Genomic DNA, 18,399 nt, shown 5'->3' on the forward strand with positions numbered 1-18,399 from the left:
TCCTATGGCTATTAGATGTTTCACTGCATCTCTCAAAGCAGGAGGAGCATAACCCTCCTGCAGCTCTCCTCCAACAACATCAAGCTGCCAATGGACAGAAGTGAGCCGGGCTGGGGAGTCCTGCCTTCAGATCAGCACCCCACCCTGCCACGTGAGGTACCACGACGAAAAAGGAAAGCCTTCACCTCTGTCTTCAGCCTCTCTCTCTGCAGAAGAGGTGAGGGAGCTCGAAGCAAACAGCCCTGCTTTCTGTCTCGTGGCTAAGCTCAAAGCTGTTACGCTTTGAGCATTTCTACGTGGTGGTGAACTATGTTTAAAAAAAAGAATTGCTCTTTCTCTGCTGCGATTCTATCTGCAGCAGGCAACCTGATCCTGCAGCTTACAGGAAGTAAGATTTCAGCTATCTTTTAAAATGGGTTTGATATTAAAGATACTGCAGAGAAAAGGACAGTAATAAAGGGCCAAACAGTGATGGAAACAACGTTGCACTAGCAAAACCAGTTGGCAGTCTCAATGCAGGATGGTACAGAGGTGATGGCACATCTAACTCAAGTGCTGCTGCTCCACGTTGTTCATGCTGCTTTCCAGAAGGAACTGGTCATGTCCCAACGGGAAAATTGCAGCAGTGTCTTCATTCCCCAAACCTGCATTTTGCAATGAGCTGTGATCCAGGTGTCTTGAAAGTCCTCACAGCTCAAGACAGGGGAAAGCTCAACAGCAGGTCTGTCTGCTTTCTGCTACGGTAGATGTACCCAAGCCCACAAGCCTGCTGGACTTGAGAACAGAGGCGAGAGTCATTAGGAAGGGATTAGTAATCTATGCGCTTTAGCACACAGTCGAATTAACAACGTGTTTAGCTGCTGCTTCAGCGTTTCGGTTTTTACATATGTAAGCCTGATTCTTAATTGCATTAAAGTGGGCTTCAGTGGCAGCTTATGCTGATCCAAGTCAGAGCTGCCATTGCCCATCTCTTTCTTACTCCAGCCATCCTCTTGCACAGCCCCGCCTCACATTAATGCTGCATTCCTGAAACTTCGCATTTTAGAGCTTTTTTTCCCGGTTTTGATCAAATCAGCCTCCTGGCTGCACAGGTGCTGCTGCCAATGTAAGGAGGAATCAGGGACAAGTAGCTGGATTGGAGTGTCATTTTCAGATTCAAATTGGCTTAACCTGTTGTAGAAGGGGAAAACAAAACCTACAAAAAAAAAAAAAAAAGAATATTCTTTCTGCTTGTTTAGCTCCCTTGGTTGTCCTAAAATCAAGGAAGCCTAGGTGCCAGCATAATATAATAGTCCTGTAACCCATACCTTAACTGCAGGAATAGATAGTCTCACCTGAGCCAGCTCAAAAGATAAAACATCAGAGACATGGTAGCAAAGGGTTCAGCTACTCAAAGAAATATCTGGAGCACCTGGTAGGCTTGTACTATCTTCACTGAAGCTTGAGTCACTGCACCACTACCCCAAAACAGCCAGCCAAAAGCTAAAGTAAGTGTCTTATAGGGCTGCCGCCCCATCCTGACATCAGTGCTGGCAGCTCAGATTTACACTGACTGAAGAGAGGAGAAAAAGTAAATCACGGTTCAAAGTTTAAAAAAAAAAAACAAACAAAATGAAAACCCCACATATTTTGTGGTCCTATAAATACTGCCAGGGGCGGGGGGGGGGGGGGGAAGACTAGACACAAACGAGGCACTAACCTAGTCTCTGCTTCAGGCACAGGAGTCTCTTTATGGGAAATACATCTTCGTTTATGGGGAATGTGAACGTTAAAGTGCCCTGGTTGCATTACTTTTGATTTATGGTTTAAAAATCCTGCATTTCGTAGACTGTTTTAAGAAAACAGAATGGTGTCGATGGACTCATTTGTTCTCTAAACAGTGAATCCACTATCTCATTGAATTTCTTCCCAACAGCTCTGTTCCTTATTCTCTAAGTGCAACCACAGTCTGGTGCTCAGTAAATAACAGAAAGGGGAGAAAAGAAAGGAAAGGCAAATTTAAAGGCAAGCAAAATGATATTTCATCAGTCTTTAACATCTGCCACCAGAGAAAGCTGTCTGCACACGCTTACCGTCCGTGTGGACCCTCATTGTTGAGGCAGTGATGTCAGTTGTGATCGTGAAATAAGGAATCCACAGATCCTGCAACAGAGGAAGTCCTAATTTTACTAGTATCTGTACCCTGGCACTGAAAGCAAAAGCCATGTCTAACATGGAAGCCGAAGCAACAACTTCTGTATCTTGATAGACAGAGCTATATACAAACGCCTGCACAGATGGAGGAAAAACAATAGCTGTGTTTAGGTTCACAATCTTTTTCCTTACGCAAACAGTTCACACTGAACCAAGGCAGACAAAACCCCTTATTTTCTTTTCTTAATGGCAAAAAATACTTGTTCCAGAAGACCGTTCAGCACACAGAACAGTACAGAACCTCATCATTAAAATTAGGAGTTTACCCTTTCTCCTGATATTCATCGTTCTTTCAGTTGATGTTTAGGAGTCTGATGATACTGTCATCTAAAGAGATCCCCAAGTTGTTTAGAGCTGACGGGCAACATGAACGGAAGGCTCACTGTTAAGGCGCTCTGTTCTTTTTTAGTTTGCTAAGCACCTGCTTTTAGCTCCTCCTGGAGAAAGGGCACTAAGCTAGACAGACATTTGATCTCAGCCAGTAGGGCCATTCTGGCATTTTACCCAATTTTTCCCACTCAAGGTGGTGTTTACTCATTACACAGAGTAAGTCCTTCATCATTGCATTCATCATGGACGGACATCTGAACGCTCAGATCGCCATGTCCTCAACCTAAGACCATAGCATCTTCTTTGCCTCACTTTCTTAGACACCAGAGCCCAAGACAAAAGAGGAAAAAACATAGGCCATGACTCTCTGAGCAATGTTTTTCCAGTTTTAAATGACTTTCAAGTTGTATCTTATGGTACCGAAGCTAGGGGTCTTTTCAGCAGTAGATGCTGAGCAACGCTACTGAAGCCCAAAGCTGTCTAGAGTCAAAGAGGACAATGTCAAATTTGGCAGCATTACCTACAGGAACGGAGGACTCTAAGCTAGATCTTCAAGACGACCCCAGAAGTTGCTTAAGATACTGCAGGGTAAAATATCAGTTAGTGAGGACTGTGGTATATAAACTACCAAATAAGCAGGATGACATATAAAAACATATATATATCCTAATTAAATCCTTTACAAGTCTATTCAACAGGGGCTAGACAAAACCAACAAGCCCTGTTCCTGGGAGGGGAAGTTTACATTTTGGTTTCAGCAACATCTGCCCTCACATCCAACTAGCTGAAAAACTGAATGGGAGGGTGGCCTCCCGACTGGAGTTTGCTGGAGAAAAGATAGTTTTGGAAAGTCTTCAGGGTGACTAGTGAAAACAGCAGCCTGCGAAGAGGACTTGTAGGCATAAGTTCAGTTTATTCAAGAGAACAAGAGGTGATAGTTCTCTGTCGATCAGGCACAACTGAAGTAAGATTGAAGAGGTAAACGTGCTTCCCCTTCCAGCCAGTCTCTTACTCTGTTCATGGGACAAGCTGTCCAGGCCTTTTCTGATATAGGTTTGATGTGCCTTCAATTCAAGTCAAAAAAGGGTTTGGACTACAGCTGTCAGTATAAGCTGAGAAGCACTCCTTTTTTAGCCAGTCTGTATTTCTGGTATAAGCTTTTGTGCTGTTCAATAAGATATTCTGAATTGCCAAGAAGGAGCTTTTTTTTTTTTTTTTTTTTTTTTTTGAGATTAATCTCTTAAGCAGCTCTGCAAAGCTGCTGGCTGGAACTGGGAGGACTAACAGATGCTGCAGAAGTATTACAATCCCATCTGGTATAAATGCCATAGGAGGGTGGATGAAGAAAGCATGACTACAAGCATATTAGGGTGCCTCTCTGGGCTAAAGACATTCTGATGATTGTGGATCTCCGTGCATCAACCACAGTTCAAGCAAAAACGGGGGGACAGGGAGAGAAGCGTATGTGAGGCTTCCTTTCATATTCATGGGGATATACGCCTGAAGAAAACCAAAATGAGACCTGCCACGGGGTAACACAGAAAACATTTGCTAGATTTTGTTTTTTTTTTTTTAATTTATTTTGGAGGAGAGGGAGTTATTCAGGTTGGGAACAGGATTTGATAAAACTCTTCTTGACGATTCCTCACACCTGAACCTCCAACTCAGATGACCTGCAAGGGAATTTCGTCTTTCTGGCAAGTGCGCAGCACAGGGGATAAAAATTAGAACTTTGTGCTCCCCTGCAATATATACTCTGATCTGGTGTCTCCCTGCTTCTTTTAGAGGAGCACTGAAATCTGGAACCTGAAGAGTTAAGGCTCTGAACTGAGGCAAGAAAGCTTATGTGTATTTAGACAGAAGGCCGACTCCTATTCTGCTGACAGTGCCATGTCTGGAAATCAACGTAGAAAGCAAGTTTCTGCCACTATGCTCTTTCCTGGCAGAGGAGCAGCAAATGACCTTCTCCTGCAGATGTCAGGAAGGACCTTGATCAGAAATTCTGTCCTCTCTCCATTAGAGCTTCGGAGGGGGAACTGATGTATTTCATGAGAAATACCTTTCAAGTACCCTGCCCTGGATTTTTGCATGCTTTCCCGAAAGAACGTGCATGGGTTGATTTCTTCTCTTGAAATGTCTTTTGCCGACATCTGTAGCAGCAATCACGGGGGCTGCTGGTAACCAGGGCTACCCCACAAACACCACTGCTGGGAATCAGAAGACGCCTACGTTACAAGGGTTGTCAGAGAGCAGGTTTAAGAGAAAATGGAAACCTCCCATTCAGTGACAGAAATAACAGCTCAGCGTAAGCGGTTAGACTTCCTAGCTCCAACAGAGCAGACTGGTGACAGCATGCATGAGAAACACAGGCATGTCATCTCACAGCTGCAGGTAGGAAAAGGAGGAGCTGGTCCAGTGTTTCCTGATTTTAAGCCTTTTTTAGGCTCACAAAGACTATAGCCTCATGGGTAGAAAGTTCTGTTACAATCTATTTGGATACTCTGCAGGTGGAGCAGTTGTGGCCAATCATCCAAACAGAACCTGTGCCTGGAAAGCTTCGATTAACTCTCCTTAATATACATTTCCAGATGGAAAATATTGGCCCCCCCATAACCCACCCGACTAACTGCTGAGAAAATACAGATGCCCATTTAGAGTGATTTTAAAGGACAACTAAAGCTATACTAGTAGTTTGGACACTTTGAGAAAAATATTTCTTCAAGGGTCAACGCTTCTTAGCTCAGCATTTTTGCTACTTTACAAGACACCCTTTACATTTACACAACTTTCAGTTTCAGTCTCTGCTGCCATGACCAGCTAACTAATACTAGCTACACGAATTGCGATTACAGCGTAGCTGCCTCTTTCCTTCCAGAGCTACGTAACACCTCTATCTGATGGAAGACTTGCAGCGCAAAGACATGCTCAGTCACAGGCTGAAGGGTTTAGCCTATGACACGCACACGATGCTGCTGGATGCCTCACAACTGGATTTCTCTTGGACAAAACAATTTCCTTCCTGAGACCACAGGGCTCAGAACAGATCATACACTTACAGCTGCAGTGCATAAGTCATACCATAGGAAAGAAATCTACTGTATCTTAAAGGCAAGCACAATCTACTGGCTGCGGAAATCAAAAGGAGCGATAATAAGCCAGGAGAAGCAGGGACCACCTAATCTCAGAGATTTTCTTCCACTCTTGTCACTCGCTGCTTTTCAAAGCTCTCTGCAGCACCTCTCCTAAGGCCCCGCGCTGCAACGTGGCACGCACTTCCCAGGAGCGAAGGATCCACCGTTCCCACCAAGTTCCCACTTCTCCCACTAAGAGAAGACGGTGCTGGAAGGTCTCGGCGCTCTGCTCCTTGGCCACATCAAACCAAGTAGAGAAGAGCTGTTCTAGTCGTCGGACAACCACACGTTTTCCTGTCAGGCCACGCTTCAACCAAATACAGGAGTTGGAAGCGCCTCAGGAAGGGATAGGCATGATTAAGGAACTAACAGTGTGGCTGCTGCTTTGCAAAAAAACAAAACAAAAAAGGACTTTCACTCTAAAACCTGTTCAACACCATCCACTCTGCCCAGCAAAATGCTATTTTAAGCCACATATGACGATTAATCACTTACTTTCATACTTGCATTTATGTAGAGAATGTTTTAGGTTATGCAGCGAATTAACGCTATATATATTTTAAATATATTTATTCAAAACAATCCTTTGTCAGGAGGATTCCAGACACAGAAACAATTTGGTTAAGACTGCAGATGAAGGAAGACAAGAGTACCCCAGCCCTCTCCAAACGTGGTTACCTCAGAAGACAACCATTGATAACGTGCTTTAGAAACTGCTACCGCTGCAGGAAGGATAGCGGGGGTTTTGAATGTAGCTATCAGCTATCAGGTAGACTGAACAGTACCTAGCAATTACAAAAGGTCACCGGGCACAAAATAGGAGACAAGAATCTTAGACGTTATTTCATTTTTCAATAGACTGCTCATAAAAACCTCGCTCTATCTTCAAAAAACATGCTGCCCTCTTAACGACCTTTTTCTGGAGTGCCCTAAGGGTCTCTCAAACCTGACTTGCAGAAAGATGATGATAAAATAACCTCAGCAATTCCATTTCAGTGAAAAGATCCTTACTCCTGCTCTCAAACAACTAGATCCCTTTGCCAAACACAACAGAAGTAGCTAAAACAAATGTTCTACTCCATGCGTGCTTTCCAAATCCACTAAAATGAAACGTTCACAGTTGTAACACGTGGTCAGTCAGCCCAGAGCCCCGTACCTACTAGGAGCACGGAAGAAAGATATTTCTGTTCCTACAGAACACAGGGAAACCACGTACTGTATAAAAACTGAACAAGCAACCTACCTCTATCTGCTTATCTTTGAAGATGTTGTTGATGCCATTGTTAAAAGACGCTCCAGAAAACATAGAGGTTATTGGATATGTCAAGTCTAGAATAGTCTTGAACACTGAATTCATATCCTAAAAAGAAGAGAAACATTTCAAAGATAAATATATTCAAGAATCCATATTAATATTATCCATACGCAGTTTGAGAGACATCACATTGCAGGCTCTAACAGCAAACGTGTCGGAAGCACTGCTATTAGCAGCAGAAAAACTGTCAAGGGGACAGAAATACAACTACAAAAACCACAACCAATAACTCCTTGTAGGGCATCGTAAATTTAAAACAAAAAACAAAGTTCCTAGCCAATTTGTAATAAGGCTGTACAATAACGTGCATTTGCATTACTTCATTCCTACCCATAGACTCTGAAACAGCGCACGTGGTCCCAGGTTTCCGCCTAAACAAACGCACATGAATTTAATTCTTGACTGTTTTTTTTTTTTTCAAATTATACACAAAGACATTAGCTATCCTCGCTTCATAATCCTGTCAAGTTGAAACTTCAATGTGAAATATGTTTAAATGTGCTGTATGTGCTGTTTACCTGTGTGGAAATGAAATTATAAATCTGCAACATAAGAATTGACGTAAAAATCTGCACATCTGCTCTCATTTTTCAGATCATGCCTTCTTTTTATCCCAGGCTTAAATTCTTTATCTGCCTTGGTGTAAGCACTTACGAAAACGTTTATGTGACTGTCCAGGGTTATGACAAATTTAATTAATTCTCACTTCAAAGAGCTTTAAACATCCTCTCTCTATATATTAGCGTAAATTATTTTTCATTCCAAAGTCACTTACTGGGGTCATTTAGGTACTAAAGCGGGCACTGCTCTTAAACTGCATTAGTGGGGAGGGGGTCACGCTAGGTTTCCTAAAGCGGTGTAGATATCTATCATATATTACATAACAGTGGGCAGGCCCTGTCAAATGTAACATCCGTATACTGTAATTAGGCTTTCAGAGATTCTTGCTTTTCGTTTCAGGCGTATTACATCTCTGCACTAACCTACCAGATAAAAACGAAGAAAATACCTGAACTAATTTGATAGCCCAAGCAGCATCGCCGCCACGGTGTTTGTTCCAGACGCATGGTATGGGTCTCGGTACCCAACAAATCCTAACAAAATTCAATGCCCGAATATACTACATCATACTCGATTAAAAACAGCAGCAAAAACAAGAACTAACTTTTTTTACAATTCAAAAGGTTTTTATTAGATGAAATATGCCTATTAGGTGAAATATTTTAGCCCTCTACACGCTCTTTTCAATTTAACAGACAGACACCTCAACAGACAGACAACATAGTGCCGTAGGCAGCCAGAGAGCAGCCTCTAGAACGGCTCTTAAGGGGTCTGTGATCAACATCTGGCCTCTGCTTTATTCTAGCAGTGATTTAAAGAACAGGATTAGCCTACGTTGCCACGGCCAGCAGCTTTTACATATCTTTGCTATCTGCTCAGATAAAACATCTCCAAGCACACACATACACACACCAAAAAAAAAAAAAAAAAAAAAAGAAGTATATAAACAGGAAACTTGGTGCTTGCAAACCTGTCGACTTCGTTCAGATTCGCATATTTGGTTCTGATGGGATGAGGACAGTATGTCAGCCTCATTATGAACACGCTACTCACAGCTTCAGAATTAAACGGAATTAGTTTTGTACTTAAAATAAGGATTTGGTCTCTGACAGGACTTAAGAGTAGTTCGGGGAAGAGGAATTTACAAAAATTCCATTATTTAATGCTAAAGACAGGTCTGTCCAACTCAGCCCCATGTATCAGGCAAATGATCTTTATAACGCTGGGCCACTACATTTTCCATGCAATTAATGCCCACAGTAGTCTTGCACACAAAATAAATGCTTCTAATTAACGGTTATTTCTTAATAGTCTCTTTTCTCATATTTGGAGGATGCCCTTTTCGCAGATGGTGATGGCAAACGGTCTTCCTCAGCCTTCCACGAAGAGCTGCTACCACCTCCCCTCCGCAAGAGGAACGAAGCTAAAAATTGCCCTTTGGAAAGGCAGCCAGAGCCTCCGGACTTCTGCTCCGCTTCGCCCTTCTCCTCCGTTGGCGAGGCCAACGTCTCCCCTCCGAGCAAGAGGCAGCTGCAGGTCCCTGCAGAGCCGCGCCAGGGAGCGAGCGCAGCCCCGTGCCGTCACTACCAGCTCTAACGGAGGAGAGCAGGTTTTCTGCGGTTCTTCACGAACGTCGCCAACAATTTCCTTTCCACAGCTTTGCTGCAACCTAAGCTAAGTGTTGAAGAGACCTTCAACGCTAACATTATTTTTAAAAGCCTCCCCGTTGGATAGTGCAGCTTGAGCAAGGAAGGGACACACATACATGATGAGGGCGATAGAGCAAACTGAATTTGTCGTCTCTGGTTATTGCGTATTTCGATGCAGAAAGGTTGTAAACTGGTGCCAATAAACCAAGATGCTCCCAGTGCTTTTCAGTGCTCCCAAGTGCAAAAAAAAAAAAAAAAAAAAAAAAAAAAAAAAAGCATCAAGGTCAGGGGGAAAACTTTTTGCAAGAACAAAGCTTAGAAAAATTACAGACAGATTAAATATTTTAGAAAGTACTAGAAATAGCATCCAAAATTCCTTTCCGAGCCTTTTCAATGTTCGCATATGAAGTTTTAATGAACCAAGCAAAGGAATTCAGAGTGAAAAATAAGTTCAAGACAAAATAAATACATAATTCACAGTGACAGTGTCAGAAAAATAGCACTACAGGGATATATTTATCCCAAAAGCAAGATGCTGGAAGCTTAGGTTTGAAGGTAAACTATTAAGACATCTAAGAAATGAAGAAAAAAAGAATTCAGACTAGAATAGAATAAATAAATGTATGTTTAAAATCAGTTTCAGATGTTTCGATCCCATAACATCAACATGCTGCCTTCATAATCATTCGTTCACACAGTCACTACAGGGCAGAAATAGGGCAGTTTGGGGACTTAACTGGATGCTGCAAAGCAATAGATACATTTGCGGTTTGTGTGCAACCTTTTATCTGAAGTTCCCAAACCACAATGCTTGATTCGTGGTAAAATTTCAACACCCCAAATAATACACTCTAACTGATAATTATAAACTGTGAATCCTATTTATACATGAAAATAGATTTTACCTGTACCTTTTGAGACAGTAATTTTATATATTTTAAGATTTAATACAACCATGCCCAATTATCTTCATCTCCTGTTGTTAATAATCCCAAATACCAAATTTAATCTTAAAGGCCACCAGAGGAAATACTGCAGCTGGCTTACAAAGGGAAACCAATCTGGCCTGATTTCATTTTTGTAAGCAGAGAAACCTAAAAAACCTCAACGAATAAAACCAAAAGACAAACAGAGAAAAAAAGGTTGATGAAGTTTTTAAAACGCAGTTAAAAAGCAACAAGGCCCAGCAGAGAGCACTTTGGCAGGCCGAGGCAGTCCTCCAGCATCCACGGGCTGGAAGACACCCAAAGCGGGTTCTCTGCTGTGCCTCATCAACCACATGCATAAGACAAAACAACTCCACGTTCATTTACGTGCAGTCCATAATTAACTTGTGGTTGCTTTCAGATTTGCAGCGCACTTTAAAGCTGCTTTACCCGGTATTACATGCCCCCCTGCCTGAAGCAGCTCTAAGCCTCAACTATGGAGACTCCCTGCACCTGAGCGTCTGGGACCGGGTTAGTTTTCTGCTCTGCTCTGGGCAGGAGGTATCTTGGCCTTAGCATCCGGCCTGGTGTTCGTGCCAATAGAGTTTGGCAATGTTTGCCTACTCATCTCAGAGTTTGTGTTTGTTTGCGCGGATCTGTACTCGTATCTGTTGTTAGAGAGGAAGATCTGGCATACGAACACGACAAAACAGCGTAGGATGCAAAGAAATTTACAAAACACTGCACCTACTAATTACGCTCTCCCTCCGACACCTGCAGCGGAAGTGCCGTTGGCGGCCCCCGGCGTGTGGGCGTCGCGCCCTTCCTCGCTAACCTTTCCGCTTCGCCGTGCAGGGCAGTCCTGTGCTGCCTCCCACGCTCTTCCTCAGCCTGCGGCCGCTCCTGCAGCGCTCGTCCTCAGCCGGCACCAAGTCCCACGCGGGCTAGGGATTTAGGCACAGCCCTGCTATGGCAGAGAGCAGCCTTCTTGCCCAAAATAAGAGGTGTAATGGTTTAACAAGAGTTATCGGTTTGACAGCAGCTTGATCCAAACTAGCTCACAATGCTGCCTTTGCCCTCCCCGTGTCTTTGCAGCCAGCAGTTCAAGGAGCTGAGTTGGCCAGAAAGAAACGCATGGCCGGATCAGCTCCTTGAGCCATGGTATCTCCCATGCGTTCGGGAGGGCCACAACCGCAGCTTTCTGTGGCCTCAGAAAGCCTGGCTTAGCTTAGCTTGAACTGTCATGGAACCACTGCCTTAGATCATGCTCCGAATAAAGAGAAAACCACTGCGGTATCCTACCTGACAATTCCCGACACAGCTCTCGCTATAGGAAGTGCTTTAGCTACGCACTGATATATTGTATTCCCTCAATAGCAGCAGATTCTATTCTTTGTGCAATATTTATATTCTGAAATATTCATTCTCCGCAAACATTTGTGGAAATCTGAAAGCTGTGAGGTTTTTTTGCTGTTTAACCATAGGTGCAGAAGAAACCGAGGCAGTACATAACTATCCTCGCCGGTTATTTCCATACCCTTCTGGATTGTGACAAGTCATTCGCTTTTTGGCTCCCTTGTTAGATCCAGAAATCACATCAAATTAAAAATATCCTTTCCCCTGTCCTCAAGTATGCTACTAGAAAGATGCCAATTTCTAAAAATACCTGAAAGAGAAATGACTGCAGGACAAAATCACCATTTATTCTCATGGTTAAAAAACAAATCAGAGTTATCTAACCCATCACAATGGAGACATTTCAAAAATGAATACCCCTGTAAGCAAGAAAAGCTAGGCTGCAAGGTTTTGCGCACAGAGCACTCAACAATAACCTTCACTAGCAAAAGCTAACAAGCACGAGAGCAGCTGAATTGGCACGTCCTACAGCATGGAGCGCTCTGGTCTTTTTGCATAACATTGGCTTAACGCAAGACACTGCTCAAAGCATCCCTTGCACCAGCCCAGCAGTCACCTGCTGGACCGATCCCCGTTGGCAGGGGTCCTGCACGAGCGATCCTGTAAGCTTTGGACACTGGGCATTCAGGGCTTCTCTGCTGGGTTTGTCACTCAGAGGAGCAGCCTCTCATACCCCTGGTCCTTTCAGGTGGATCTTCTATGAACTTCTAACAAATCTCACCTGCTGCTTTTACAGAGCTGGTGCTTAGCAAAAAGGAGCCACTCTCCTTGCTCAGTCGACAGCTGCTGTAACACAGCATAACAGAAAATAACTCAGAATAGCCAGTGTTAAAGAGATTTACAATCCCTCAAACTACTTTGTACTTTAGCTGTGATACTGAACTTGGAGAGAGGGTTTCCATTGTTTTCTTCAGATTGAAATGCAAACGTTTTGCTGGACTGGGCCTCAGAGCACATCATTAGAAGCGAGAAGGGCTTCAAATAGAGCAGAGGGGTTTTTTGTGGGGGGCAGGGGTATTGTTTGCTCATTTGCATTAATCTTTGATGCATTTTGACAGGTCATTGTCAGACACTTGAGCAACTTCTGGTTTGGATGCGGACCCAACAAATTTGTCAGCACAATCAAAAAACTTCAAGTAAATCCATTCTTCATTAACAAGAAGAAATCTTTGCTCTCAGAGGCTGGAGAAGAGGTTAATTACCATTGTCATCTACGGTTTGCAAGATACAAATACCTGAACAGTCTGAGTAGACAGGCTGGGCCCATGCCCACCCTCTCCTTTGGGAAACCACCTTTGACCTTTGCGGTTTGTGCTCAAAAGTTAATCGACAGATTAATTTTCTGTGTTTCATCTTTAATTATTGCCAGTAATAGCAAGTGTGATTCCCGGTTAGGCTGGTGAGCTCGCGAGCAGCAACCACAGAGACGCAACGAAGCAGGCTGCAACAGGAGCATAGCCCTGAGAAACTCGGAAAACAGGATTTCCGACTCTACATCACCACACGTACAGAGCAGACCTGACACTCCTCCTGTTTCTCCAAGGTAAGAAACAAAAGGAGATAATCCGCTGGACAAATGCATGGAGGAAAATGCTATTACTCCAATCTAGCTATTAAATACAAGAGCAACTGAGAGAAATCAGTGAGTCACAAACTGCTGGGGGCTAGGAAAACGTGACGGGAGGAATCACCACATGCTTGCTCTGCTGAGATGATATCCTGTAGGCATTTGATAGTGAGCAGCACGAGACATAAGAGTCCACGGCTAAATGGATCTCTGTTGTGATTATGTACAGTTGTCTTTACATCCTTAACCTCAAGCGTACCCCAACACCCTTCCAATTCCAGCAGTCTGTATTGTAAAATAGTTTGGGTTCAAGGTGCTTCTCAACACAGCCAGCCACCCTCACTATCTCCCTCAAAAACCTATGACAAGCAGACCTACAGAGCTCAGGCCAGGTTGGAAAACTCCTCATGTTGCTTGCCTTTCAACAAAACAAACAAAAAAAAAAAAGGAAATTTGGTTTTCATAAAGATAATACAAAAGGAAATCATACTGTAACTGGCAAATTCCAGAAATAACGCTAACCTTAACCATTAATCAATTTTAACTAGTGTAACTTGGTGCTAGCACAATTTTCCCCCAGCATCCTATCAGTAAATGAATTCACACCCAATCTAGAAGTTGCTGTTTAAAACAAGCTTCCCAAACCTCGGTTCAACTATAAATATATAATACACACAAAACCAGATTCTTAAGTCAAAAATTCCTCCTGAGACAGAGTAGTACCATCACTCTGAAATTCTCAGGCCACAGCGTGAATTAAACATTTTGATCTTATTTAGTTTAGAGAAGGATTACCTCTGTCAATCAGTTCCACTGAAAAATGACAGCATGTGAGAACGAAAGAGAGAAAATTATACAAAGGAGAAACACATTTGTTGAGAGTTGGAAAGGAAAAGGATTCCGGTACATAAAAAGAAAAGAAACAAAGATAAACACAGGCTAACACATGTAAGCAACATAATTCTACATTCATATTTTGTCTACAGCTTGCGCAGGGAGGAGATAAAAAAAACAAAAAACACACACACAACAAGTATCTGGATCTTGCCCTCCTCAGGAGCTCACATCGCCACAGCTTGCCAGTATGCTGGTGAAAAGCTTTTAAATTTCACTCCCTTTATGCCAGACAGGGAGGAGTCCTGTTTGTCACACAGACACAGAAGGCAGCACTTTCCTTGGATGGCTACTTCTGCGCTGCTGTGTGTACTAGGGCTTGGGTTTAAGCTCTTGCACTCCATCTGAGAAGAGAAACACAATGTTTCAGTTTCTTACCACGGCCCACTGCCTAGCTTTGATCCTCATCTGATTGTAGCTACGTTCTTCAGCATACAAGGCGCTCATGAAAGCTCCAATCGATGTTCCTCCAATCATGTCTACAGGGATGCCAGCTTCAATCAGGGCTCTGATAACTCCCACTTGGGAGCAGCCCCTGTGCCAAGGAGAGAAGAAAAAAAGACATTATCAGACAAACAGCCATTGAAAGAACAAAAACATGAATGCTGTTTTCTAAAGAAACTCAAGCATGGACTGGATGAACTGCCAATCTGTTGCTAAACAAGCATCAATGGCAGAAGAACAGAGTCATGAATGCAGAAATCTTCAAAAAGATCTCCCGAGGAGCCTAGGAAATACAGACCACCCCAGTCCGACTTCAGTATGAAAGCCAATGAAACAAAAACAGCAGCAAAATAAATAAATAAATAAGATCAAACTAGTGATGAGGGAAAGTCACATGAGGGAAAAGTCAGCATGGTTTCAAGGAACAGTGCATCAAGAATCTACTAGAGTTCTTCTAAAGGAGTCAAAGACCATGGGATAAGCAAGAATCGGTGATACCCACCATAGCTAGATTTCAAAGACCTTTCAGCAAGATTCTTTTCCAATGATTCTTCAAGAAACTCAGCCATCCTGGGATCACAGGACAGGTCATCACACAGATTAATTCAAAGATGGAAAACAAAGAGCAAGAAGAGACAGTTTTCAGAGGGAAGGAACTTAATGTAGCACACAGACCTAGAAAAAGGGCAAACGAAGAGGCAATATTTGACGACGGTACAAATTCCTTTAGGACAGTTAAGTCTGCAAGGTTCCTTGGTTACAAGAGCTGCAAAAGGATCTCCCGGCAGTAAAGGAGTCAGGTGATAAAACAACAGATAAAACTCAGTGCTGACACGACAAGCACTGAGTACCAAAGTAGCAACGCCCATACAGCAGTGAGCTCTTTGACTAGTACGCTCACACAAAGATTTTGGAAGCGCTCTGGATATTCTCTGAAAAATACTAACCTGCTGTTCAGCAGAATTTAAAAAGGCACATAAAAGAAGCCTGAATAAAACACAAGACATAAGAATGTACATCCAGGATATACCTGCATCCTGACAACTGCAAGCAAGCTCAGACTTCTCATCACTAAAAGGATATAGAACAAGAGAAGCGACAGAAAGATGTGATAGGTAGAACACAGGTAGAAACACATGATCTGAACCAGCCTGGTAGGTCTTACAAACAGCTCTTATAAACAGCTCTCCTGTAATGGGAGAGAGATCCCTGTCCATCCTGCAAAATCATTACCTAAGCAGAGGAATTAGAAGCTATCAGAGCAAAATTACAGCCCCCAGTTTCAAATGCTTTGTCCAATAAATACTAAGTATGTCAATTAGTTCATGGATGGATGCTTTGCAGTCTAAGGCACACCGCTGTGAAGTCTTCCTTGCCCCACTTTCACCCATTTTTCTGCTACCCTTCGGTTTGCTCTATTTACGCCCTCTTTCCCCTTGCTGTTTACATCCTATAAATACTTGCTAACAGCTGCCAAGTCCACCGTAGGTGTCATTTGGCCAAGCTATGCTGAACGCATTCTTTCCGTCCAAGCAAATCCCCTCCAGCTGCTGAAATGCTTTGAGATAGGTTCTCAGTTATATTGGTGTAAAAGACTTCAATGACAGATCTGCACCGGTGTAATCCAAGAGCAGAAAGGGGCTCATTTAGTTTTCCCCTCTGAATTCTCCTTCCCCTGTTCTACTATTGGTTCTTTCATAAGGTGCCCTAAGTTATAAAAACTGTAATTTTATCCCTGCCAGAGGAACCCACTGTTTTTAGGCCTCTAGATGGAAGCCATTCTCACAATCTGCTGCTTCTGCTTGGTACTCACTTTGTGCTTTATCCCTATGTCCAAGCAAATAGCTGATACTGATTTTGCTGACGGACATACCTTACACTATACAACTTGTTTTCTGGAGAAAGCATACCTCATACAGAACCATTAAGACACATTAACTACTTTAGAGCATTTCATTTCCTGGAGGGCCTAGGACCATTCTTCAATGGCCTAGGACTAGCTCCAGACCAGATTGCCTCCCTTTAACCTCTTCCAAAACTGAATCTCCTTATTCTGGCATTCATGTGTCCATAAAACAAAAGAGGTTTGATGTGATCTCTCTGGATTTGTTTTTACTTTGCTCTGTGAGGCCCCCGAATAAAGAAAGATTGTTATTACGTCTACTGGCAAGCCATCCCCTCCTGTTCCTTGCATTGGCCAAGTCCCTGGCAATGTTACTGTCTTCCAGGTGAACTTCAACAGCAACGTAACTCCAAAAGATGCACGGATTTCAGAGCACTGATCTGTAAGATGGGAATGAAAGTACTTTTCTTGCTCTGAAAGGGATCTCCTGTCAACTGCCAGGTTAAATTATGTATCATTTCTACAAGACTACAAAGCTCCTGCTCAAGCATCCTGAACAGCTTTGTGATTGAATGTATTTGTACAACCTAAAATCCTGAGGAAAGGCAAGCATGCCTGAACCCACTCCATGTCTCCATTTATCAGCTGGCCTACTAAAAGAGACTACTTCTAAATGTTTTTCCCTTATTATAGCCTTAGGCCTTCACTACCCCAGCAACGCTACTACGTGCAACTTCTCAACGACTTGCTGAAGTTGGTTCGTCCTTGGCCACTTCCTCACAGCTTGCGGCATACGTAAACAAGGGCACGCTGCCAAGGGAAGCTGTGTGCAGAAGCAGGCAGTTTGCCAAGCGGCACGCATCCTGCTCGCTGACAACTCGCTGGTGCCTCACGTACAGCCAGTGTGGGCAGTTCTCATACTACAACAGACGAGGAAAAGAAATTCAAGCCAGGAGCTAGGCCAGCAACAGGGACAGAGCCCTAGTGCAGAGAAAACAGGGATCGCATGCCTCTTGTAATCCCAGGCACGTCTTCACAGGGGATCTGTCCCCTTTTAGGGCAACACATGAGAATACAAGTGTTCTGCATGCTGAGCACGAAGGAAGATTGCTTGCGACGGCACTGTACAGAGCGCTCTCAGGGGGAACGGAGGAAGGGATTGGGGAATCCCTGATTATCTGACTGACACAGGAGCTGAATATCACTTGCCTCCTGCCGAGGTAAGGAGGAGGAATAGGGGAATCCATCCGGAAATCAGGAAGCAGCGTCTCAGATACCAGATGCACGTTACATTGCTAGGACCGCACAAGCAGCTGTCCTTAGCTTAAGGCAGCCTCCAGGTGCAGCTGGACGGGGCACTTCCTCCGGCAGGATTAACGCCTGGCGCTAGGACGCTGATAAGGACTTCTGGCACCAAGGCCAAATGACCTAGAAGATTATTTTCAAATAATTTGCTACCTGAACCCAAAAGGTTTGCCCTGTGCTCAAGTGCAGAGTCTATATATAAACAAAAGCTCTTTTCCATCATATATCATGCCCTAGGATGGGCTGTCCTTGAACTGAGAGAGTGGAAATGGCACCAATTAGTTAGAGGAAGAAACGAGAATAAGAGCCCTCTTCTGTTTTCACCTCTGCCACTGCCCAGTGACTCGCTCGGGACAAGGCAAGTTGGGAACTGTCCTGTGCAGCGGGTTCCCTGCAATGCTCCTCACCGTACTACTTACCAAACGAGTGGTTGCAATATGCTCAAAAAGCCTCCAAAAGCACTGCTATGCTTCATAAATTCCAAGCTCAGTTTTTTCTTTACTAATAGTGATTACAAATAAACGACAACGAAGCAGGGAGAGGAGTCAGCGGGTCGGAGACATGCTTCCTTGGAACAATATGAGCCAGTATGGGAGAGCGCAACCTTTCTGGCAGGAAGGCTTGCAGGAAAATTCCTGCTCCTGAAATAAGCCCTTCCTTTCTTCCCCAGGGGAAATGTTGCTGGCATGCGGCTCTGATGCATGAAGACCAAGCTCAATCGATAAAGGAAAAGTTCTTCTGGGAGGAGCACACGTGTCTGCTCCGCACGTGCCTGCCAGAGCTCACATTAGACACGGCTCGCTGGAAACGTGAGCAAACGCAGCC

General features: G+C 43.6%; 1 protein-coding gene across 3 annotated transcripts in view; it reads right to left on the reverse strand.

Moving 5' to 3' along the window:
- The window catches only part of PNPLA7 (patatin like phospholipase domain containing 7), a 137,136-nt gene that overhangs the window by 24,522 nt on the left and 94,215 nt on the right, over positions 1-18,399 (reverse strand). For all 3 annotated transcript variants that reach the window (XR_011135650.1, XM_068915160.1, XM_068915161.1), the window contains 3 exons: positions 14,361-14,517; positions 6,898-7,014; positions 2,073-2,142 (listed from right to left, as the gene is read on the reverse strand). Coding sequence is in view for 2 of the 3 variants with exons in the window: in XM_068915160.1 (XP_068771261.1) it covers positions 2,073-2,142; positions 6,898-7,014; positions 14,361-14,517 (344 nt within the window). In the remaining variant the exon portion in view is untranslated. The remainder of the gene's footprint in view (positions 1-2,072; positions 2,143-6,897; positions 7,015-14,360; positions 14,518-18,399) is intronic.

This window comes from Struthio camelus, chromosome 20 (genome assembly GCF_040807025.1).
Source record: "Struthio camelus isolate bStrCam1 chromosome 20, bStrCam1.hap1, whole genome shotgun sequence".
NCBI classification, from domain to species: Eukaryota; Metazoa; Chordata; class Aves; order Struthioniformes; family Struthionidae; genus Struthio; species Struthio camelus.